General features: G+C 47.7%; 1 protein-coding gene across 1 annotated transcript in view; it reads left to right on the forward strand.

The window, feature by feature from the left end:
• Nucleotides 1-23,258, forward strand: part of NFKB2 (nuclear factor kappa B subunit 2) — a 190,652-nt gene that overhangs the window by 87,535 nt on the left and 79,859 nt on the right. The window contains exons 12-15 of the mRNA XM_069610468.1: nucleotides 12,466-12,708; nucleotides 20,501-20,642; nucleotides 21,377-21,491; nucleotides 22,894-23,101. Coding sequence (XP_069466569.1) covers nucleotides 12,466-12,708; nucleotides 20,501-20,642; nucleotides 21,377-21,491; nucleotides 22,894-23,101 — 708 coding nt within the window. The remainder of the gene's footprint in view (nucleotides 1-12,465; nucleotides 12,709-20,500; nucleotides 20,643-21,376; nucleotides 21,492-22,893; nucleotides 23,102-23,258) is intronic.

Genomic DNA, 23,258 nt, shown 5'->3' on the forward strand with positions numbered 1-23,258 from the left:
ACAAGACTGGCCAGAAACAGTACTGAAGGCATCTGGTGAGGGAGGGTGGTAATGGCATGTGAGGAGGAGGGGTCAAGGACTGAGCCCTCCACTGTACTTCCCCTTCCCGCCTTTGGGACAGGGCTCGCTCTGACCTATGCCCCTGTCCCAGGTTAGGAGGGCTCCTGGGTCCCCTGTGACATGGTCGTGGCCCTTACCCTGACACACTAAAGACTGTTGCTTCTGTACTGCTTGTCAAACTGATACCCAAGTCAAAATGTTTGAAACAAGGTCTATACCCGAGATTATAGAGTGCATTCCTAACATTATGATTGGATATCTACAATGGAATTCATGTGCTAATATAGCAATAATTACCCGTTTCATGGGCTTCACCGGCTGGCAATGGCCCCGGGCCCCGGCATAGTTATCGGCGGTGAAGCCTGTGGAACTGGTTATTGCTATCACCACCCAGGGCAAACCCTTGTGGTACTAAGAGCAATGAATTCAACAGACCTAATGGGCTTTAGCAAGTGTGAACCATGCTTTCTGCCAAAGCAATCCTCACCTTCCATGCCTCTTTCCTGTCCCTTTGATGTTCCACACTCTCACACTCACCTCTCCTTGCTCCTCTCACCTCTCCTTGCTCCTCGCCCCGCTCCTTTAGCCCCTCCTTGCTCCGCTCCTCTCACCCTTCCTCACTCCACTCCTCTCACCCTGCCTCACTCCGCTCCTCTCACCCCTCCTTCACTATTGAGGGCGGGTGCCATGCTCATCCTCCTAATACACTCATTCTCCAGCATGGGGTCTGGCATGGATTCACATGCTCATGAATATTCCCCGTCGTCAGGCCGGGAATCCTCGGTATAGAAGAAAATCAGTATCAGTTTCGTTTCTGATCTGTCTTTCTTAGTAGTAACCAATCACTGGTCTTTGGGTCATACTGCCCCCAGCCAATGACTGCCCTCTCCCTAAGCCCCGCCTCTGGCAGCCATCCTCAGATTTTTACCGCACGTTCAAGTGTTGGGGAGTCCTCGTGCTGTATCTCTCGAGCTTTTGCTGCGTTTTTGTGCTTTTTCAGGAGATATTTCTAATTTTTCGGTTAAATAGAGCCTCAAGCTCCACCGTTTCTACATCCGATCAACGGGGATCCGTTTCGGAGTTTTCTACGCCCCTCAAGGGTGAAGTTTTCGTCGAGTTACGCTTTTGGAGGATTCCAGAAGTTCCGAGGCCTACCCCGGAAATGGCCCAGGAGAAAGGAAGCTCGACGCCCGGGAAGCTGTTCAGGACCTGCCCTGGATGCGAGCTTCAGAATGTGTTCAAGGAGGACGAGCATTCGTTATGCCTCTACTGTCTCCATGAGGACAAGACGCACACGGAAAAGGACTGTGCGTTTTGTGGGAACATGTCGGAGCGGACCATGAAGGATCGCCACCTCCGTCTCGCCAACTGGCTGGAATGGAAGAGCCTGTCAGGCGAGAAGAAGAAAAAGAAGTCTGAGCGGTCTTCTAAGTCCTGTGAGGGCGCCCCGGCGACGGGGGCCCAACAAAAGGCTAAGCACCGCGAGTCCGCGGGCACCGGGAGCGCCGAACGGTCTGGCTCCTTGGCTGCCAGGCAGGGCGCATCCTCCCCGGCGCCATCAACCACGAGCCAACGCTCTGGCTCGGGTAAGAGGAAGTCCGAGAACCCGGCGAAGCTTCTGGAGAGGCCCCGGTCGATCTCGAAGTTTCTGGCAGAGGGGGAGCGAGGCTCGGACCCTCCCCCCCAAGGTGAAGGCCCCAGGCGTCCAGAAGGTGACGATGGCCTTAATTCACCCTGCTAAGACCTCGATTGAGGATGTCGCCGCGGCCCTGTGGGGGCTACACCAGTGGAGGCGGCCTCAGGACCCAGAGTCTCCCTGCCACCATGGAGGGAGTCGTCTTTCAGGCCCATTGAGAAGACCCCCACGAAGTCCTCGTTGGAAAAGGTGGGGGAGGGGCTGGTGGCCATCGTGGATACGGACACGACCTCTGAAGAAGAGCTCATCGAAGTCGTGGAAGAGGCCCAGCCCATCGGGAGGGATCCCGACGAGGGCGACGACGAGAGCGACGGTGTCGCCGACAAGGCTCCTCAAGAGCCCTCGCGCCCGTCGTTTCCGGCTCCGCAGGACACTTCGGCGGCCATTTTGTCAGCGATTCCGTCCTTATGCTCGGAGATAAGGACAAGGTTGCCCCTTCCCCCGACGGAGGTACCTGAGCCAGACCCAACGGGGGAACCCAGGGGGAAGCCAGGACCTTCGGAAAGTCCACCGCATAAGAGGAGGAGGACGCATCCTACGCCACCTCTCCCTCCTCTGCGGCCTGCTCTGCCTTCCCCCCGGTCTACTACCCACAGGGATGATACAGGCACGGACACGGCTACAACAGGTACAGATGACGACGGAGGCGACGACGGGACGTGTCCCCCGTCGCCCCCTGCTCGGGCGTCCCCACCCGACGAGATTGGATCCTTTCATGCCATGATTTCCAGGGCATCCAAGCTTTTCCAGCTCTGCCCAGAAGAGAAGGAAGAAGGGTTCCTTTACCAACGGCGCGAGGCTAAAAGGAAGACGGTCCTCGCCGTACCGCTTCTTGATGACATCTGGGATGAGGGGCTCGCCCTCCTCAAGAACCCTGCCACGGCGCCGGCAAAGAGGGACCGGTACGAGAAGAAGTACCGGGTCCCCGACGCTGCCCCCTTGTGCCTTCGGGCACAACCTACCCCGGATTCGGTCGTCTCGGCGGCGGCAAAGAAGAAAGCTGGGGGGGCATCGGCCTCGACATCAACTTCCCCGCCGGACAGCGAGGGCAGGAAGTTGGGCACGATGGGACGACGGATCATCTCATCCGCAGCGACGACTATCAAGGCGGCCAACGCCCTGGCTATCGTAGCCCGCTACGACAGGGAGTTGTGGTTCAAAATCGCCCCTCTGTTAGACTTCCTTCCGGACGCCAAAAGGGCTGAGGCCCTTGAAGTCCTACAGGAGGGTGAGATTGCTTCGGACCACGCCATCACGGTGGCAACGGACATTGCCGACACCGGTTTCTGTCAGTTGGGCAACGGCGTTTGCTTGAGACGACGAGGATGGCTCAAGGCCACGGATTTCCGCCAGGACGTACAAACCAAGGTTTTGTACATGCCCTTCGATGGGAACAACCTGTTTGGGAAGGCGGTTGATGAGTCCCTTCAGGCCATCAAGACAGACACAGAGACTGCCCTGGCACTGAGAGTGCTCCAACAACGACAACCGTCCTTTCGGAGCTCCGGAGGCAGACAAGGTGCCTCCAAGGGATCCGGCAGTGGCTCCTCCAAGTACCGCCAAGCGGCAAGATCTTCATCCGAGGAAGCCTACAGGGGACGCGGCAAGTCAGGTGGTGCCCGTCGTCGTCGACAGGGAGGTCAAGGAGGCAAGGCGGCCTCCAAACAAGAATGAACTGACCATGGGGTCGGGCCCCACCGAAGCACCCCGGTGGGAGCTGGCTGGCGAGGTTCGTCAGCGTGTGGGAGTTCATCTCCACTGACCGTTGGGTGCTGGACGCCCTGGCCCAAGGGCACGCCCTCGAGTTTCAGAAGAAGTGCCCTCGCGTTCCACCCGTGGCCAGGAAGGAAAATCACGTCCCTCAACTACTGTTGGAAGTAAGGGCGATGCTCAAGAAGGGTGCCATCGAGCTCGTCCCAAAGAGGCTTCGGGGCTCCGGAGTTTACTCAAGGTACTTCCTCGTAAAAAAGAAGACAGGAGGATGGCGCCCCATCCTGGACCTACGACGACTGACCAAGTACATCAAGGCGCAGAAGTTCTATATGGTCACCCTCCAGCACGTGCTGGGACAGCTGGAGGAGGGCGATTTCCTGTCGTCGTTGGACTTGGAGGATGCGTACTTCCACATCCCCATTATAAAAAGACACCGAAAGTGCCTCAGGTTCGTGGTCCAAGGGCGGCACTACCAGTTCAAGGCCCTCCCGTTCGGGTTGAAGTCGGCACCCAGGGTGTTCACCAAGTGCCTCGCACCGGTGGCGGCGCGGCTGCGCCTACAGGGGATCCACGTCTACCCCTACCTGGATGACTGGCTCATCCGGGCAAGGATGAGGGAGCTCGCCGTGGAGCACACTGCGAAGACCGTCCAGCTGCTCACGGACCTGGGATTCTCCATCGACTTTCCAAAATCCCACCTGGTTCCGTCGCAAGTCGCCCTGTTTCTGGGAGCCAAGCTCGAGACAGTGGCGCGGCTGGCCTCACATTCGGAGGAAAGGACCAGGACCATTCTGGGCAAGGTGCAGCGTCTGCTGGCCACGGACATGGCCAGGGTAAGATCTATCAAGTCCCTCCTCGGGATGATGTCCTCCTGCATTTATCTGGTGCGCCTTTGCAGGCTTCGGATGCGCCCCTTACAAGAGTTCCTCGACGCCCGCTGGGTCCAGTCGACGCGCAGCTTCGAGGACAGGATCCCTCTCAATGAGACGTTCCGTCAGGCGATCCGGTGGTGGGGTACCTGCTCCCATCTGTCGGCGGGCACTGACTTTCAGATCCCAGCTCACCAGGTGACGGTGACGACGGATGCCTCCCTGGAAGGTTGGGGAGCGCACTCCGGAGATCTTCACGCGAGAGGCCTTTGGCTCCCGGAGGAGAAGTCACTCCACATCAACATTTTGGAGCTCCGCGCAGTGTTCTGGGCCCTCAGGTCCTTTCTCCCATCCCTCAAGGGCAAGGTGGTGAGGATCTTCACCGTCAACACCACCACAATGTTCTACATCCGGAAGCAGGGCGGAACCAGGTCCCCGGCCCTATCCAAGGAAGCCCAGGATCTGTGGCATTGGGCCGTCACCCAACGGATGTTTCTGGTGCCTCTTCATCTGGCAGGAATAAAAAACACGATCGCCGACTCACTCAGCAGAGAGCTGCGCTCGTGCCACGAGTGGGAACTACGCCAGGATCAAGTGGATCGACTCTTCCGACGATGGGGCAAACCCCAAATCGATCTCTTCACGACGGCGACGAATTCCAAGTGCTGGAGGTTCGCCAGCAGGTTCCCCCAGCCGAGGAGCATGGGCGATGCTTTCTCGTTCCCCTGGGACGGCCTATTTCTCTATGCATTCCCTCCGCTGCCGTTGCTGCTCCGGCTCATCAACCAGCTCAAGAGGTCCCGGTGCAGGATGATCCTCGTCGCACCGGCGTGGCCGAGACAGATCTGGTTCCCGGACCTTCAGGACTTGTCAATGTCCACACCAGTCAAGCTGCCGACGGACGCAGACGTTCTCTCCAGAGAAGGAGGCGCCATTCTTCACCACAACCCGAGTCGCTGAACTTGCAGGCCTGGCTCCTGCAGCACTAGAGTTTGGAGGGTACGACATCCCGGCCGACTGCAGAGAGGTTCTTGCAAAGGCCAGGGCGTCCTCAACTCTCAAGTGCTATGGACATAAATGGAAGAGGTTCTCTGTCTGGTGCCGTGCACAGAAGATTAACCCTCTGCGGATTACGGCCCTTAAAGTACTGCCGTACCTACTGTCGCTGGCCAAAGCTGGACTGGCTCACGCCTCCATCAAAATACATCTGGCTGCAATCTCCCGATATACCAGGACTACGGGATGGGCGTCCTTGTGGTCTCATCGCCTGGTGAAAGAATTAATGAAGGGACTGTTCCGATCATTCCCGCCGGTGAAGGCTCCTGCCCCGGCGTGGGAGCTTAATGTGGTGCTGACCAGGCTCATGGGGGCCCCATTCGAGCCTATGCATTCGGCGCCTCTGAAGTTCCTGTCATGGAAGACAGCTTTCCTCGTGGCCATCACCTCCGCACGACGAGTGGGAGAGATCCAGGCCCTATCTTGCAAGCCTCCATACTTGACTTTTCATGACACGAGGGTGGTGCTGAGGACGCAACCCTCCTTTATGCCCAAGGTGCCGTCGGACTTCCACCTCAAGGAGCCCTTGGTGTTGCCAGTTTTCTTCCCATCTCCTTCGTCGCCGGCCGAGAGGACTTTGCATTCGATGGATGTAGTTTTCGGAAGACGTCACAGCTGTTTGTGAACTTTGGGACTGTGAATCAAGGGAAGGCTCTCTCGAAGACTTGCATTTCCAGATGGCTCTCCGGCTGCATCATGCACTGTCACCGGTTGGCAAACCGACCGCTGCCCGGCTGTCCGAGAGCCCATTTGACCAGAGCGATCGCTGCTACCACGGCATTCCTGTCTGGTGTCCCTGCTAGACATCTGCAGGGCTGCGACGTGGAGGTCGACGCACACCTTCACAAGATTCTACTGCGTCGATCGGGACTCCAGGGAGGAGTCCAGGGTCGGCCAAGCAGTGCTGCGCAACCTGTTCGCCTAAGGTGAGCCTGGCGAGGAGGTAAGAGATGCTTAATGTTGAGTTGTTGTATTGCTTAATGTTGAGCCTGTTGCCACCTCCCGTGGTTGTGCATGTGTGTACTGCTATGTATTCTCTTATTCATAAGCATGTGAATCCATGCCAGACCCCATGCTGGAGAAGGAACAAGTTACTTACCTGTAACTGTTGTTCTCCAGCATGGGTCTGGCATGGATTCACATGCGAACCCTCCCGCCTACCCCTCTGCGGCTCTTCACTTGGTCATACTGCCATTTTATGTGCTACCAAATCTGAGGATGGCTGCCAGAGGCGGGGCTTAGGGAGAGGGCAGTCATTGGCTGGGGGCAGTATGACCCAGAGACCAGTGATTGGTTACTACTAAGAAAGACAGATCAGAAACAAAACTGATGCTGATTTTTTTCTATACCGAGGATTCCCGGCCTGACGACGGGGAATATTCATGAGCATGTGAATCCATGCCAGACCCATGCTGGAGAACAACAGTTACAGGTAAGTAACTTGTTCCTTATTCTCATCCTCCTCACTTCTCTCCTACACCCTTCTCCTCGCACACTTCTCCTACAACTCTGTCTACTATCCTTACACTCTTCCAGTGCCCACACCCTCTCTACTAGCCACAGCAGTGAAATATGTAGCAAGACGCCTTACTGAACCTTAATTAAGCGAACACACGTGCAGTCGTGTGGCGCTACAGCCACAGGTAGTGATTTAACTCTCTGATGAGAACATCAGCAAAGACATACCAACTCGCCTCTTTCTCCGGATCTCTGCAATAGAATATGCAAATGTAGCTTCCAGAGCTATGGCCCTCGGGCGGGCAGACAGCGGCAAGCCTGGATACTTGCACATTCTTCACAAGAGTCCCAAGTAAAGATGCTTATCTTTCCAAATAGCGGCTAGCAACCTTTTTTTCAGGTCCAACCGATGAACAGCTCTTTAATAGCAAAGATCAGGAAGCAGAGTACCTAGACCTCATCAGTATTTAGCAGCAGGTGAACTCCTTTCAGGGCCAGTCAAAGGCATGCCTGAGTCCTTTAAAGGTTTCCGGCAATACAGCAATAGATGGAGTTCATCAGATTGGTCCACAAGTAAGGCCAAACAAAATGATCCAGTAGATGGCACCTGTTGGAATGTTCTTCTTCAACACTACTGCTAAATAAAACTGATTGCCCACTGGTACTGAGAGAGCATTGTATCCCGGTAGTAGGAAGAGCTTCAGCCCACCTGTCTTCTTTATCTGAACTCACCAGTGACATTTGGATCTTTCTTCTGTTATATCCAGCAGTTTCCTGCTCCTTATTCCTAACTTGTACCTAAAACGCTCAGCTCCTGGACCTTGGGCACTGCTAGGAACTGGATTCCATAGAACTAGACCCTGGGGAAGGTTGTAATCAAGGTATCTGTTACTTTTTAGCAGATTTGATCACGATTGATTCATATTTTCTCCTCTGAAACAGATTCTTCAAAATCCCAACTTGCAGTTCTTTTCCTGTCAGCCTCTACAGCAGGATGATTGGCTGTTTCATTAACCCTAAATATCTGTGTTTCTTCATATCCATTGGAAGTTCTTGATTAAGGACTACAGTACAAGGTTCTCTCCTTTGACATGAACTTTCCTGCCCTCTCGGCAGTTGCTTCCACCCATTGAAGTGGCAAAACATGTGCCAGGTCACTTGCTATTAATAGCCCCTGAAGACGGTCCCATACTTCTAAGGGGCTGAAACATGTAGGGATGAGATTACTACATTTACACTGTGTCTCTTCGAGTGTGTTTTTGCAATTTTAACATTTGGTGTGTTACCAAATGTGTAATTGTTTTAATATTATGTGTTAGTGTTGTTATTTTTTGGGGAACATAAACACAATGTTAAAATAATTGGGTTGTGTGGGGTTTCTGTCACTATATTTTTTCAAGCATGGTTTGAGAGAAATGTTAATGTTGCCTTTCTCTTCTCTGACATTTTTACACACAAGTCCCAACAAAGTCTGTTGTTTTGGTTGAGCTGGGAAACCTCAAAGGGCTACTCTTGGCAATTCTTGAAACTCCAGAAAGGGGTGGGCCTTGTAGGAGTCACATCCCAGTTCAGATGACAACGTGGGGGCTCGAAAGCAGCAGCGGGTGGCAGACCACCAACATTTCTCAAGTATGACCAGCATTAATAAGGTAGTCCGGCGCCCTGCACCGATACTATAGAGAATAGAGACCCCAATACTGTTTCTCTAGATAAGGGGACCCGGGCTCAAATTCATTCACGTTCCAAATTCATTCACGTTCTCTTGGCCGAATTCCCAGAGCACAGAACCATGGAGCGCAACCCTACCCTCCAAATCTCACTAGGCGGTTAGACCGTGGCACCAAACCCACTGCTGGCAAACAGGCTGGCGGGGCTGGCCTTCTGGCGTCACCCTTATTGTGTCCAACCCAGGGCTTGTAGACCACAGAACGGGCAGGGGATGAGAAATAGCAAGGGAGAGCGAGCCACTCAGAGGTCGGGGGAGGGGGCAGTGTTCTTGCACAAAGTCCTCAACTGGCCCCTGGCCACTCAGAACCCAGGAAAGTGCTCACCAACACATGTATTCACTGGCTCCGTGCAGTACGCAGCTGTCTCTTTGCAACCCAGAAGGACATTTTTAAATGTACCATACGACCTGCCCTGGGGACAAGTGATTTTGCCTGTATTCGGATCGATTTCAAGGGGTATGGAGTAGCTAATGGTATATTGACACTAGATATGAAAAGTCACCCCTCCCTTAATAGTATGATCGGACTCAGACCCCATCTCATGCATACCAATGTTCACCCTTATGTCATTAAGCCTTAACATCCTGTGCTCTCTGATGCCAGTGTAGCCCCTCTGGGGAAAAGGACCTGCGGCAAGGCAACTCTCGTTAGAAAAGCTGAACTTGTACTCTCTGGTCGAGTCGAAGAGAACTTAAATAGGCCCCGAGCTTACTGGTAACGGTCGGGTTCTGGAATTTAGTAAATGGTTCTATTGTAATATGGTAGGATTGTATTGCTCTCACTAAGTCTTCTTCAGGGCCCTCTAATGTTAATGTTGTATCATCATCTTAACTATTTCTGCATCTGCCCATTCCTGGTGCAAATATATTTAAGAAAGCAATACTTTGCCTTATGAGTAAACAGGATATTGTACACTCTATCACTGAAGTTATCTCCAGTAAATATCCTTACATAGGCGTATCGCTGTTAGCTGCTTTATATAAGATTTCCAGTCTTGTGTGTGACCTTTTAAAGATCTAAATTGAAATTATAAAATGAGAACATGTTTGGTTAATGCTCTGATCTTGCTTACATGGCTCCATATAGTATTTCTCTGTTTTTATCTTTAAATAATACTTGAAAATGACTTATTTTTGATGTTCCAAATATCGATGCGAATTTCTATAGTGGCAATATTTTGGTATTATTAACCTGCAAACTATATAGTAAACGTAATACGAAAAATAAACGAATCAATAAGGAAAATGGAAACAGAGGAAAAGGCAGACAGAGATGGTGAAAAGGGGACGGGAGATGTGCCAGACAAACAGTCTGAAACCCCAGTCAGGGTGTATACAGTTCACAATTGAGACTACCCATGGAAACAAAGGGAAAATCAGTTCCCCACTGCAAGTTGATCTAGCAAGTACTCACCTTGCACTCCCATGGGAGATGCAGCAAGTCTGTGTCTGGAGAGTAAGGCACAGACGAGGAGTGTACAAGCATATGGGCCCAGAGACACACTGGAAGCTTTCTGTGGGAACAGCAATCAACACATTGTTAAATCAGATGCACTATAGACAAGCTAGGAGAAGACAATGGGAGGGACAGAGCTTGCCACTTAGGGAACAGGGGGCGATCTTTGTACAAAGAAATACAGAGAGGCACAGGTGCAGTGGAGTAACTTTGCTCAAAATGTTGGGGGGGGACATGATATCTGAAGAAAAGGTGCCCAAGCCAAATGAATGGGGAGAAAATGGTGTGCCATGAAAGTTGGGGGGGGACAAACACCCCTGCCCCCCCCTAAAATTACGCCCATGCACAGTTGAAGCCACTATAGAACATTTGGCAGAACCTAAGAGCTCAAGGAATCAAAGAAGGCAACAGAGAAAAGAAAGGTTAAATGCAACATCATGTAAGGACAGAATTGCAGGATTAGGAAAGAAACTGCAGGAAAGCACTAAAACGAGGTAACGAGGTAAACGGAGGGACTAGAATGAGGCAAGTGTGGCAATGGACTTGAAGAAGATAACTGACAGTCTGTAGGAAGGGACTGAATCTAGGTAACAATCAAGCTATAGAACTGGACTCAAAATACAAGAGCTATAGAAAGTAGGGGCATATGACTCGTGACTAGAAGGAAGAGAAAAAGGAGGAGAAAAAAGCAAGTGAAACAGTCTGACTGTAGAGGAAGCTTGAGACTACATAACCTGAGAAAGGAAGAACAGAGCAGAATAGGGAGCAAGAGCACTGGAATAGGAACGGGAGAGTGCAGGAGCAAAGCATGATGGGCAAAGGCTGGAGACGGCAGGGACACAGTTCAAGCCGCAGGGCTCGCACAAGGGAAAGGAGCCAGGAGACTGGCTGGATGCAGAGGAGTGGCAGGGGAGGCAAGGACTGCTCATCCAAGGCAGTGCTGGAGAAAAGGGAGCAGAGAGAACAAGAGCAGGGACCATCACTGGCAAGACACAAAGCAGAACAACCTGCAAAGGTAAGGACTTCATAATGGGTTCCAGATGTTAGGGGTCCAGAACTGAATGCAGGCTCGAGGAGCTTCAGGGCATAGCAGCTTATAAGAAGTGCTAGCAGGGAGAAAACCCTGCAATATCTCTGTAGGTGGATTCCTGATGGAGGAGGTCAGACCTCAAAAGCTTGAAACTTTTATTATGGTCAAGAGCTTCTAAATACTGTTCCACCCTAGGCCTCTTAAGTTTGAGCACCAGGCAGTGGCTGTTATTTGACTATAACTTGATTTGCCCGTTGGATTGCAGCATCCTTGATTATTGATGGTTGGATGGAGGGCACTTACGTTTGTATTCGCACTACACTTGCTATTGTTTGTGCATGTACAGTAGTTGGGGGTCAGTGTGAATTCAGTGCACCTAGCCGCGTTTGCTAGGTGTAGCATCTGTGACTGTGCAGCAATAGGCGTCTTGGCTTTCCCCTGGAATTTCCTTCGGCTATATTATAGGGAGCAGTACTGACAAAGGTTAAATAGTTAAACTTCTGCAAAGTTGATGATGTCACAAGCCTTTTGGGTTATAGTGGTGAAGTTGGACAGTAGGCGGTGTCCAGTGGTTAACGTATTGAGTTGGTGGTACTAGAAGTGGGAGTCGACATCACCATGGGGATGGATGGATGAATGCACTGGCCACCTGGCTCCCCTTTTTGTATGGGCCCAGGCTCCTGCATGTCCAGTTGCACTTTGCACTGCCTCCCGGCTTCCCTAGCACTTATGGTCTGTATCTGCAACCCTATAGTCCCTTCTCTCTGCACTTATGAGCCACCCATTGGCTGCACTTTTTGAGTTACCTGCACTTCTCCCTCCCCCCGCCCCTCAGCACTTCTCCCATTCCTCTTCCCTGCACTTGCACGGTCTGGATGACACAAAGCCTAGTAAGATCGTTGTTTTGTCCTCCCTCTGTTTCCCCCCTCCTTGTCTTGTCACGCCTAGAAACACTTGTGTACAGGCGCGTTATATATGCCATGTCATATATCATATCATATCATGAAGTCATGTATTCTCTGTGCATTATATCCTACACTGTAAATTGATAGGAGGTTGTATTTGAGCAGTTTGTGTAACATTTAAAAGTAAGACATCGAAATATCCTCTTTTGTTTAGTTTTAGTTTTTATTGGATGGTTTCTGGCGTGAGTTGCTACTCCTATGCAGCAAAATCAATGTTTGAATTTTCAGAATTTTAGATTTCTGCTTCCTTATTCAAGAGTGTTAATTCGCCATTTGTGGTCGGTTTTTGTATTTTATTTCCAACTGTTTCTATTTGCCCCCTACTGCCACATTCCATTGCTAATTTTCAAAGACCTGCAACACGTTCTTTCAGCATCCAGGCACTATCTCCTTTGCTTGATTTTGAATTTTGCTTGATCTTTTTTCTCCCTCACAGGTGGTAATGTCAACTACCAGTTCCCAGGGTTGAACCAGGGATTCTACCCACCTGGCTCCCATCCCTTGGGGGGCCACCAGGGAGGACTTCAGATGTCGTCCAGTTCACCACCTTCGGAGGTCCCAGAACCTGGCAAGCAGCCCTCACAGACGGAGGATGGTGAAAAGGAAAGGTTGGATCAATCCCAGAGAAACATTTCTAGGGAGAATTCGAGTCTTCAGCACCAGGAACTGCTGCGTCAAGGTATGGCTGACCAGGAGGAGGTCACTCTGGCAGCCCATGTGATGTTATCTTATTTTAACGTGTTTGAAGAAGAATGTAATTTAAAATAGAAACCTAAAGCAAGCATTTTACAGCGCTACAAGAGAAGTTCTCCCATCAATCCTGATACTGTATCAAATAGGTTGAAGGGCCATTCGCCCCACAGTGCTTCAAGGTCATAACATTGGCAGGAATTGCTATAAAAATATCAAGTAACTTAACCTAACACAATGAAGTTAAATTAGTCCTAAAGTAAAAAACTGCACTCAGACCTAACTTTCTTCCAACAATGGAGTCTGTGCCTTGCTTTGTACAAGAGACATGGGTGGCCCACTTCCAGTGACATACTCTTCGCTTTTTCCAGAAGCATACTTTGTCCATCCAGTCAGTTGCCTTTCTCTCTCTCGCCTTCAATTACCTATTTCACCAGTTCCAGTGACTAGGACATTATTTGGGACTCATTTTGGAGCTTCAATGAAGTCGCAACGAAGGAGTGACGTGTTAGGACAATTGGTCTAATATCAAAATAGCTGATCCTGATTATAAATGCAGTTTTTACAAAAGGTGTATTTATCTGACTCTGTACTCAGCTAGTTTCTGAAGCTGGCGTCAGCACCTGCACCAATCTAACCAATCAGGTTATCTAGTAATTTCCTCCAGGCAGCCAGACTGGTCTCCTCTCCTCTCCTCTAACATCTCGCCCCCACGACCCTTGAGCCTATCAGTGAGTTAATGGATGTACTACTACTAATATGACTGTAACTTGTGATGCTAGCAGTACTGACCATTCACGCCACGGCGTGCCATTTAAGGGGCAAATTGTTGATGAGACATGAGTAATTTTCATGAAGCTTTTCCAAAAGCCTTAAAGCTGCATTGTGCAGCATCTGAAGTGGGCTTTCGGGAAAGGGTGAAACCGTGTGCTAGTAGCATAGTCAGTGATACATCTCAATCCCCCTAATTCTCCCCCGCTCTACACTGAGCTATACACTAAGTGTAAGCAAGACCAGGAACACATTCTTTGCCTACACATGGTAAAATCCGTGATACTGGAGATCTGCAGAACCCATGAGAGATTCTGGTCAATTATGGCATGTTTACTTGTTGGCCATAGGTGGACATGAGTTTGAACTAAGTGACCAAGAAAATTGCATCAGAAGGTGGAGTTAGTTCCTGCTACCAATGTCTGCTTTTTTGAAGGATTTGTTTTTTTGTTCAGAGCATTCTTGATGCATAGGTCTACAAAACTGTGCAACACCCTGGAGAGGACGGCGAATGTCTTGCAGTCAGTTGTGCATCACTACTGTAATTGCAGAGCCAATGCCCATAAATTCTTAATTGGTGTGCTGCCTCATCCCAAACTTAGGATGTAGCAGTATGATATGAAGTAAAAGGAAACTGAGAATATAAACCGGTCCACTTAGGGGTACCAGGCCAACTCTTTTTTTGCTTCTACAGCACTATATCTTCATTTCTCTTGCTAGTATCTTGTGACATGTTCACTCCAATCATGGCAGCTGACACCATTGAATTGCCCCTTACAATTCCCACTGCCTTCCTTGACCATAGTGGCAGCTAGCTTAGGCCACACTCTGCTTGATATTCAATAGTAGAAATTGCACTGCTGTTATAACTGGCAAAGAGACCTGCGGTTGTGGAACCACAGGACTGTCTCGGTTGAACCAAGTTCAGCCCTTAGTCTCTCGCCTCCGTTCTTCAGCCCAGGCCTGTTTAGATGTATCTCAATTCACTAGTGAAATTATCAGAATGTTAGGAACCCCAGAGCATCCTCTTCACACAGTGAATGTGGTATGCCAGTTGGGCAAAGTTCAGTATGAGTCTTTCCCCCAGTGCTCTGTTTTTACTACCACGTTACAGACGCAATCAGAGGCAGCATTGCCGATTCACCTCTTGACTGAGTCCTTTACTTATTTTAAAAATAAACATACTCTGACTAAATATCATACTTTTGTGAACTTGCTAATCATGATTGTGGACCGGAAAATAGAAGTGGCAAGTTCCCCAGGAGGACTCGCTGACCTATGATAGTGTTTGCCTCATTAAGAGAGGTTGTTTTGTTGAGTGTTCCCTATGTGGTATGCTAGACTGTGCTTGGCATGCGTTGTTATGGACTGAAGCCCCATCTCTAGCGGGCTTGCATCATTGAGGATTATTGCTGGGTTCATGCAGCTCACTCCACCGATGCAACTGCCTTAAGACTTTTGTTTACACTCAGCCGAAAGGCGTTGGAAATCGCAAAGGGGTGGACTTGGAATTGGAAATTCATCAAGTCAAAAAGTTTCCTTATCTTCACCCTCCGCTCTAAGGAGTGGACACAAGCCCACTTGTGGGACTCCCAACGATTCACCAGCATCTCATATCAGGTCTGGATATGGGAGGACAAAGATCTGAAAGCTGATTGTCGGTAATTGCTCGGCTTTCCAAAAGACAGGGAGAGGGGATCAACCACTTCATAGGACAACCCTAAGGGGGTTGAAGTTCCGGTGGATTAAATTCAGAAAACCAGTACTACCCAAAATAGATTGCAATACTCAACGCGCTTGGCAAGACCAGTGCTCTATCTGTGTTCACCACTTCCACCATACTTGGATCTAGAATTAAAATGTCACTGCGAAGTCTCGACATTGGAAGAGTAGAGCAGATTTAATAACAAAAGATTGACCAGCATGGATCTACAAAGATTTTTACTTGCCGTTTATTGAACTTGGAAATATAATTATTTTTTGGGAGTAAAATGTACCTCCATCCCAAAAGTGTTTTTTTCCTTCTTTTCTTTTCTGTTTATCAAAATATATTTTAACTATAAAACAGATGTATTTAGTGGGCCACACTTTCTGCACCTAGTAATTCATGCAAATGAAAACCTGCATTTATACCTGACCATTTCTGTTCAGATAAGGGTGTAATAGTAGTAGTGGTCCTGCCAGTGGCTCTTTTTTTGTTGTTGCTGGTAACAATGATATAAATATATCCAAAAAGAGCTGCATGGTGAACGTCTATTGTGTCATTTGTATCATTTTTTTATGCTCGGAATAGTTTGACCCTCTTTTTTTGGGTGGTGTTATTTGCCTGATTTCAGGAAGTGTGTGGCAGTGATTCGCAGTCTCCCATAGAGTAGAGGAGTGTTGACAGATCTTACCCTGTGTCTATGACTTAATAGACTAATTCACTTCAGGGATCTGTTTGACGTCATGATTGTAGGTTCGAATCCCAGCAGGTCCACTTAGCCCATCATCATTATCCCTTTGAATTAGTTAAAACATTTCTTTAGGACCAAGTTGACCGAGGATGAATGTACACTTTACATATACTTGTTATGGATGTTTGACGTCCTAAATTCTTTCCAATGTTTGATTCAGGTTGAACAGCTGTCTTCATCCTAGACCAGCACTGGAGATTATCAAGGCTTTTCTTTGCCAAAATACTACCTTTATTGGCATCATTCTGATTTTGTCGTTTTAGGGAGCTTGGTTTGAAGTTAAGGCACTAAAAGACTACTATTCTTGGACTCAATCCCTTTTCACTGGTATGAACCAGTGCCTTGTCAGAATGAAATCTTGTTGGCACGATCGTGGATAAATAGTAGCATGTGGCTTGTGCGAGAAAAACAATTAATGTTGGATTTAAACATATTATACACGGAGCGTATATTTCACCCACAATACTTGGTAACATTTTGTCTAATAATGCTTCCAAGTGAGGGGATGTGGTAAGTCAACTAGATATATAGATTTTGGCATTTAAAGGAAAAGTCGCACACTACATATTCCCCCCACACCACTTAATATTTAATTGTCAATTCTACGCATACACTCCCCAACCACTTGCTGGCATTTCATAACATAGCCGCAGAACGGGACAGCACAAATCTCTATCCTTTTTAAGGGACCATGCTTTTGGTGAAACAATACTTAAGGTTTTTCTTGTTTCTAACAATGTGTGTTTGCTTTTAACAAATATAATTGCAGAGCAATTTGTTTTGGTGGTAGCGTTGGAAGTAGTAGTGAAGCATCTTCCCGAAAGACATAGCGCACCATATTGCAGACCCATGAGGAGATTCTGCAATGCGTACAGGGGGCCATTGGGGGCCGCAGGTGTTTGCAGCCCATTCTCTCTACTGTATGTACGCATGTATAATTCCTAGAGCGCAAATCTAGCCGACAAGTGACAGAGCACTTCGCATGTGACGGGGTACAATGAATCGGACAGGGAGGGGAATGGGGAGGAACTGGTAGCAGAGGGGATACAAATAGAGACTGTTCACCAAAATTCCACAATTCATCATGTAACGTGAACACATTTGCAGTTTTAGTATATTAACAAATTATTCAAGCATCAGACTCTTTATCATTTTGTCTTTATATGAAGAACATGGATGTCAACTTGAATCAGAAATGGCGTGCAGTAACACTTCCAGAGGGCCAGAGCATTCCTACAAAGGGTGCCTGTACAATAGCATAACGATGAGCACAAGTAGTGAGCCAGTTCATGAAGGTGGACAAAATAAATTACCACATACACCAGGGACAATACAAACCAAACAAACAAAATGTGTATAAGAAAACAGACAACTAAGGTAACATAAACTAAACAACAACTAAAGGGGCAAATGCGTCAAACTAAAGAAGAGTACTAATTAAATATACAAAATTACATTATTAAATGTCACTGCAGTCAGTGCTGGAGTCAGGTGGGGAGGATGGGCAAAGAGCAGGGGGTGCATGTAATTGAAAGCCTGATCTGAGCCTCAATCATGGTTACCAAATCATTTGTATGTATATAAATGGTGGCACTGGCTGTGGCCGATGCTCGTAAGAGTTACGGTCGCTTCAGTACTTCTAAGGCTTTGTAACATTTCCACCGACGATTAGAAGTATTTCCAGTGGACATACACGTTTTTATGAGGATGCACTTACATTGTTATGAGGAGCTGCCGCCATCTTGTGTTTGTTATCGGATTCCAGGATTGCAGGATTGTTGCTGGTGACATTTGTGTTTAGGGCTCTTAAGAAACATTTCAGGTTAGATGAAAGAAAATCCATGTGCTAGTTAATGGTTCAAATAATTTTGTATATTCACATACCAGAAACAAGAACTCTCCCTATCTGAAATGGGATAGAGGGAATACAGAAAAAAAGGAGTTCTTACCTTCAAAAATTGTTATACAACATCTGAGAACATACATCTGAACTTTCAGTATAATAACTTGAATAACAAGCAAAATGAAAACAAATATTTTAGGATCTTAGGCACATAATGTTATCTGTTAAAGAAATATATATATAAATGCACCAATTCATTTGAACCCTTCAGCCTTGAGTTTAATGATACCCCTTTGTTACACAACAAATTCTTATTTAAGAAGCTAAATTAATAATGCATTGATAATTGGCCTGCACGAGTTTCACCATATTATATTCTAAGTCTCAAATCCAATATGTGAGCTTCTTCAGGGCCTATTCACATAATCCTCATTATTTGAATCTCATACATTTAGGATGTTGTACGTCCTTCAATTATTGTTTAATTTTAACTTTATTATTTGAATCCCTGGGACTTTAGTATGTTGTACTTCCTTTAAATATCTTATTTCATGTTTTCTTTTTACAGGTAGGTCAGTGGTCGAAGGATTTGGAAATGCTATTCGATACAACCCTGGTTTAATTGGAGAGCTTTTATACGTTGGAAAATTGACACCATAGTAGATTCATAGCACCAAGGCAGTTTAGGGTGTTGCCGTATTGTTCCCCCACCAGGGCTATCAAGACTGTGGTCTGTGAACAGGCTTGGACTGCCCTATAGGGCAATAGGCCCAAGGCCGAACCAAAAAAACAAAATGCTGGCGTGGGCCTGTTTTTTTGGTCAAAGTGGGCCACTTTTTTGGCCATTGTGGGCGGTGTCTAGTCAAAAGATCGAATCTAAAGGGTCGACAGGTCAAAGGATCGACTCCAAAGGGTCGACAGGTCAAAGGATGGAATTTTTTTTTAAATTATATATATTTTTGTAGGTTTTCGTTTAGGGGAAAAAAGTGGTTTTTGGCAAAAAAAAAGGGGGGTTGGGGGGACCCCCCCAAAAAAAAAAATATGTGAAAAAAAAAGAAAAATTCGATCCTTTGACCTGTCGACCCTTTGGTGTCGATCCTTTGACCTGTCGACCCTTTCACTGTCGATCCTTTGACTGGCAACCATTGTGGGCCAGTTTGATGAGTTACTTCACTATGCTGCCACTATGCAGCTAATTGTTTTGACCAGTGTTGCTGAATAAATATTCTTTAAAATGCACAATTTGCATCACATTTTATCCAATAAGTGCCCCTTGGGTTCTATTCAAACATTGTTATAAAAGGACTGAATAGCCATTTTCAACTGTGGGCGACTTTTTCATTGGTTGCCGAGACAATTTTATGGCCCAGTGCGACCCTGCCTGCGAAGGAAAGGGGTAAAGTGGGTCTAAGGTTAGAGTCGAGAGCAGTTTAGAGAGAGACCAGCAGGGATGCTGGTAAGGTTTTGGATGCAAGTTGCTCCGCTAAGTAGATCGAAGAGGGAGTGCAAGTTAGTTTCCGTATTCTCTGTGTAATGATCTCATAGTAGTTGAAGAGCTGTGTGGTTGTGTGAAGGGCTGGAGATATGCTCATGCGGACCCTTGTAGTGTGTTGGCCACATTTGGTTACAATGACTGTCCCAAAACAAATCCTGGAACACTAGTTCAGGGATTGCCAAGCCTGGCTGCCACGTGCAACAGAGGACACTGTGTAAAAAGGACTATCCTGGACAATCAGGATACTGGATTTTCACAATTGTTCAAAAGGCGTAATATCAGTTTGGCTCAGAAGGCGTGCTGAATTTAGGAAGTGCTATTTACAAATAACAGGTTGCAATGAAGTCTTTTGGGGATTTGATCAGGAAGCAGCTTTTTAGGCCTCCTCCCCGCTTATATATGTTTCTAATGATTGATCAGTGTTTACACACAAATTCCAAAGTGGGAACACATTATTTGGAAAGTTTCTGTGAGTTGGTCAAGAGTGGGCAACATTATGCAGAATACAAAAATCAGCTGTACATTTTAGCTTGATCTTATCTTTGGAGTTGCGTTGTTTCAAAGCATGTAGCTTTACATTTATTGTAAGCTTTGTCTTTTATAATTGAATAGAGTATATTGCCATCTAGTTCTTATGTCTTTTGCATATACAATAGGTTGATGCTATTTTTGTATCTATATTTGTGTGTAAATATTTAAAACTGTCGAATTACAGAGACACACATGATGCCGCTTAAAGGTTGTATGATGTGAGTGTCTGTTCAGACATAGGTTCATCAGGCACACTTCCCGTCGCTCAGCTCGTGCAAGGGAGAAATCATGGGTCTGTCCTAGCATTGATCAGGATACAGAAGTCTATGTTGCAAATCAAGCCTAAGAGAACCGGAGATCTTGTTCGTCTATGAGAGATGGCACAGATATCCGGAAGAGGGGATGGAGGGGGCAAACAAATACAGATACTGTGGCTAGTGGGAATATTTTGTTGTAGAGATGTAAGCTAAGGCCTTGTTTGATAATATGGTCAAACTAATTGCTGAATTGTAAGTAATGCTTTGAAAAGAAATTAGCGACCCTGTTTCACGGGCTGACTTAGCCATTCAGTCTTCTCAGGTCGATCAATTGAGTACCATAACATGGGGTACCACTAACGCCTGTTGTTATAGCTCGTAGAAGCAGGAGGATTCTGACATGATGAGCTTTTCTTTCTTTTTTACAGCCCGGCTCTGCAATATGAATATGTACTCCATAGCACAGCGCACGTCTAGAGCATTACTGGACTACGCATGCACGTCCGACGCACGCATGCTGCTGGCTGTCCAGAGGCACCTGGCTGCAACACAGGACGAGAATGGAGACACGTAAGTCATCAAGGAATGCCACAGAAACCGCAAGAAACTCAGATCCTGTTTCCCATGCCTGAACTCCCCTCTGCCTTTCTAAACACTCCCTTACTTCCAAGGTGCTCTTATTAGATTAAAGAACACAGTTGTGGCTTTATCCTAGTGTCCCCCTTGCACAGCTCTCATTCTTGTTACCAACCCACACCATCCTTAAATAGTGCACTGCATTAATGCTTGTACGCTTCCACCGCCTTCTCCTCCATTAACTCTAGCCCTTGGGTGATGTTGACCAGCCCAGTGTGCTCAATTGGTCTGCTCCATTTCTTTAAGTCTGCTGATCTTTTCTCCTCCTGCTATGCCTGTTAGCCACACAGAGCTGGGTCCCATAGCATACAGCGGTGTCAGCGTTGGAAGGGGTCTGCAATAGGCTTAATTCCTTAAGTTCTATGGTTGATGTTGGAAACCAGCTGGGGAAGTCACTATTTCACACCTTGTGTTTTGGTTCCCGCCCCTTTCTTTCCATTTGGTGTCCACACAATGTTGCAGCACAGATCCCTTCAAGGTCAGATCTGTTCTGCACCCTCGATTATCTGCACGCTACTGCTTCCTAGTGCTTATTTTCCGTTCTGTAGGTTCTTCTTCCAGAAAAGCGCAGGATGCCATTCTCATCTTCGGTTCAGTCACAGGCACTGCACTTCGCAGCGACATCATGAGGCTTCACTTTTAATGCAGGGCTCTTTCATTCTCTGCAGGCCTTTGCATCTGGCCATCATTCACGGGCAGAGGAACGTCATCCAGCAGCTGGTCCAGGTCATCGTGAGCATCCCTCACCAGGAGATCGTCAACATCCCCAACTACCTGAATCAGGTATTGCTAGAGGGGGCAACAAGACATAAAAGGCCGAGTGGGGTGTGGCAGGCTGCACACCAGACCTATTCGAATGGTAGTTGAGAATGTTTGAGAAATTGTGTAGATCTCACATAGAAGTGACATTTAAAATTCTAAATAGTGTTTATTTCATGGTTCCGTTTGTCCTTTTTTTATTCCATGCGGTCCCCCTTTTTAATGTACATTATGTTCTGTTGACTCTGAAAAATATTTGTGACCCTTTCGTTCTTCATCTGGCCTCATCCACTTAGTCCGTAACAAGTGGAATATTTTCATTGACCTTCTACCCCCCACCACATCTGGATTCTTTAGTCACATCGGCAATGTTTCAGGTAAATGCAAAGGAAATTGTTGAGCGGTTGAGTCATGTCTAGTATTGGATCCCACTGTTTTGTGAATATGTTTCAAATGTGTAGAATTTGAACCTAAATGTTTTCTTAATCATATCGTTTGGTTTAAGAGTCTGTGGCCCTTATTACATGGTAGGCGGTAGGGGTTTACCGGTAAGGGCACCGGTACCGGTAAACCCCTACCGCCTTACTACGAGTTCCCTTTGCGGGACCCGACTTTAACGGCTGGTTTTACCAGCCGTTAAAGTAGGGTGCCGCAAAGGGACCTCGGAGCTAATTACGGTACTGTAATTAGCACCTTCCCCATTCCCATTATGCCCTATGGGGGCAAAAATGGGAATGGGGAAGAGCCTTGGTGAATGAGGAATTACCGCCCCCGCTCACCTTGGAGTAGGGCGGTAATTCTGCCATCCACCAAGGCGGACACGGTAAAATACCGGTGGCAACCATGGCGCTAATAGCACCATGGTAACCGCCTACCGTGTAATGAGGTCCTGTGTCTTGCCCTTCCCTCAGAGTACTTACCTCATCAGCCTCCTGGTTCTCTTTTGCTTCTTGATGCCTCTTACCGATTATCAGGCACTCTGGGGGGTTCCCTGTTCCCTCCCTGAAATCAATATGGCAGCACTAGGGGAAGGGCCTCAGGTAGCTGGGAAAACACAGGCAAGTACACTGTGTGTTCTCACCCGCGTTTCCAGCCACCTGATTGGCTGATCGCCCTACCCCGGGTACGAACATCAGTTTGATACTCTTAGACACCACACACTCCATCTCTGATAATGTTGATAATCCGTTTGAAAGTATTTGCACATACCCCGCCTACACCTCAATCTAGACATTAATAATCATTGTCAAAATATTCATAGACCCCACACTTCCTTGCCCTAATGCTGAAAATCTTATGTTTAGCACGCAGAGACTCCCGCAATCTGAAGCCTAAATACCGATAATTAATTTGATAATACGTGCAGAGTCTTTACCCCATCCTTCAGCCCTACTGACGCTGGTAATCTGCTTGATCGTCTCTGCAGACGCCACTGCACCTGGCGGTGATCACCAAAGAGAAGAGGTTAGTGGAGTTCCTGCTGCAGGCTGGGGCTGACCCCACCCTACTTGACCGTTCAGGGAACTCGGTGCTGCATTTGGCCGTTCAAGCCGGAGATGACGAGATGCTGAGTATTCTTCTGAAGTACCTAACTACATCCACCATGCACCTTCTGAACGAGCCTAACTATCATGGTAGGTGGCCCAAATATTTTTGTTCAAACACGCCCCCAATGCCCCAGTAAATCAAGCTGCCCTGTTGCTTGGCCCAGTGTCTATAGTTGCTACCAAAACTATGTAGGCATTTCTGTCAAAGCTACACTGTGATTGAAAGCAGCTCCAACCAGTGGCC

This window comes from Ambystoma mexicanum, chromosome 8 (genome assembly GCF_040938575.1).
Source record: "Ambystoma mexicanum isolate Mex_15411 chromosome 8, UKY_AmexF1_1, whole genome shotgun sequence".
Taxonomy (NCBI): Eukaryota; Metazoa; Chordata; class Amphibia; order Caudata; family Ambystomatidae; genus Ambystoma; species Ambystoma mexicanum.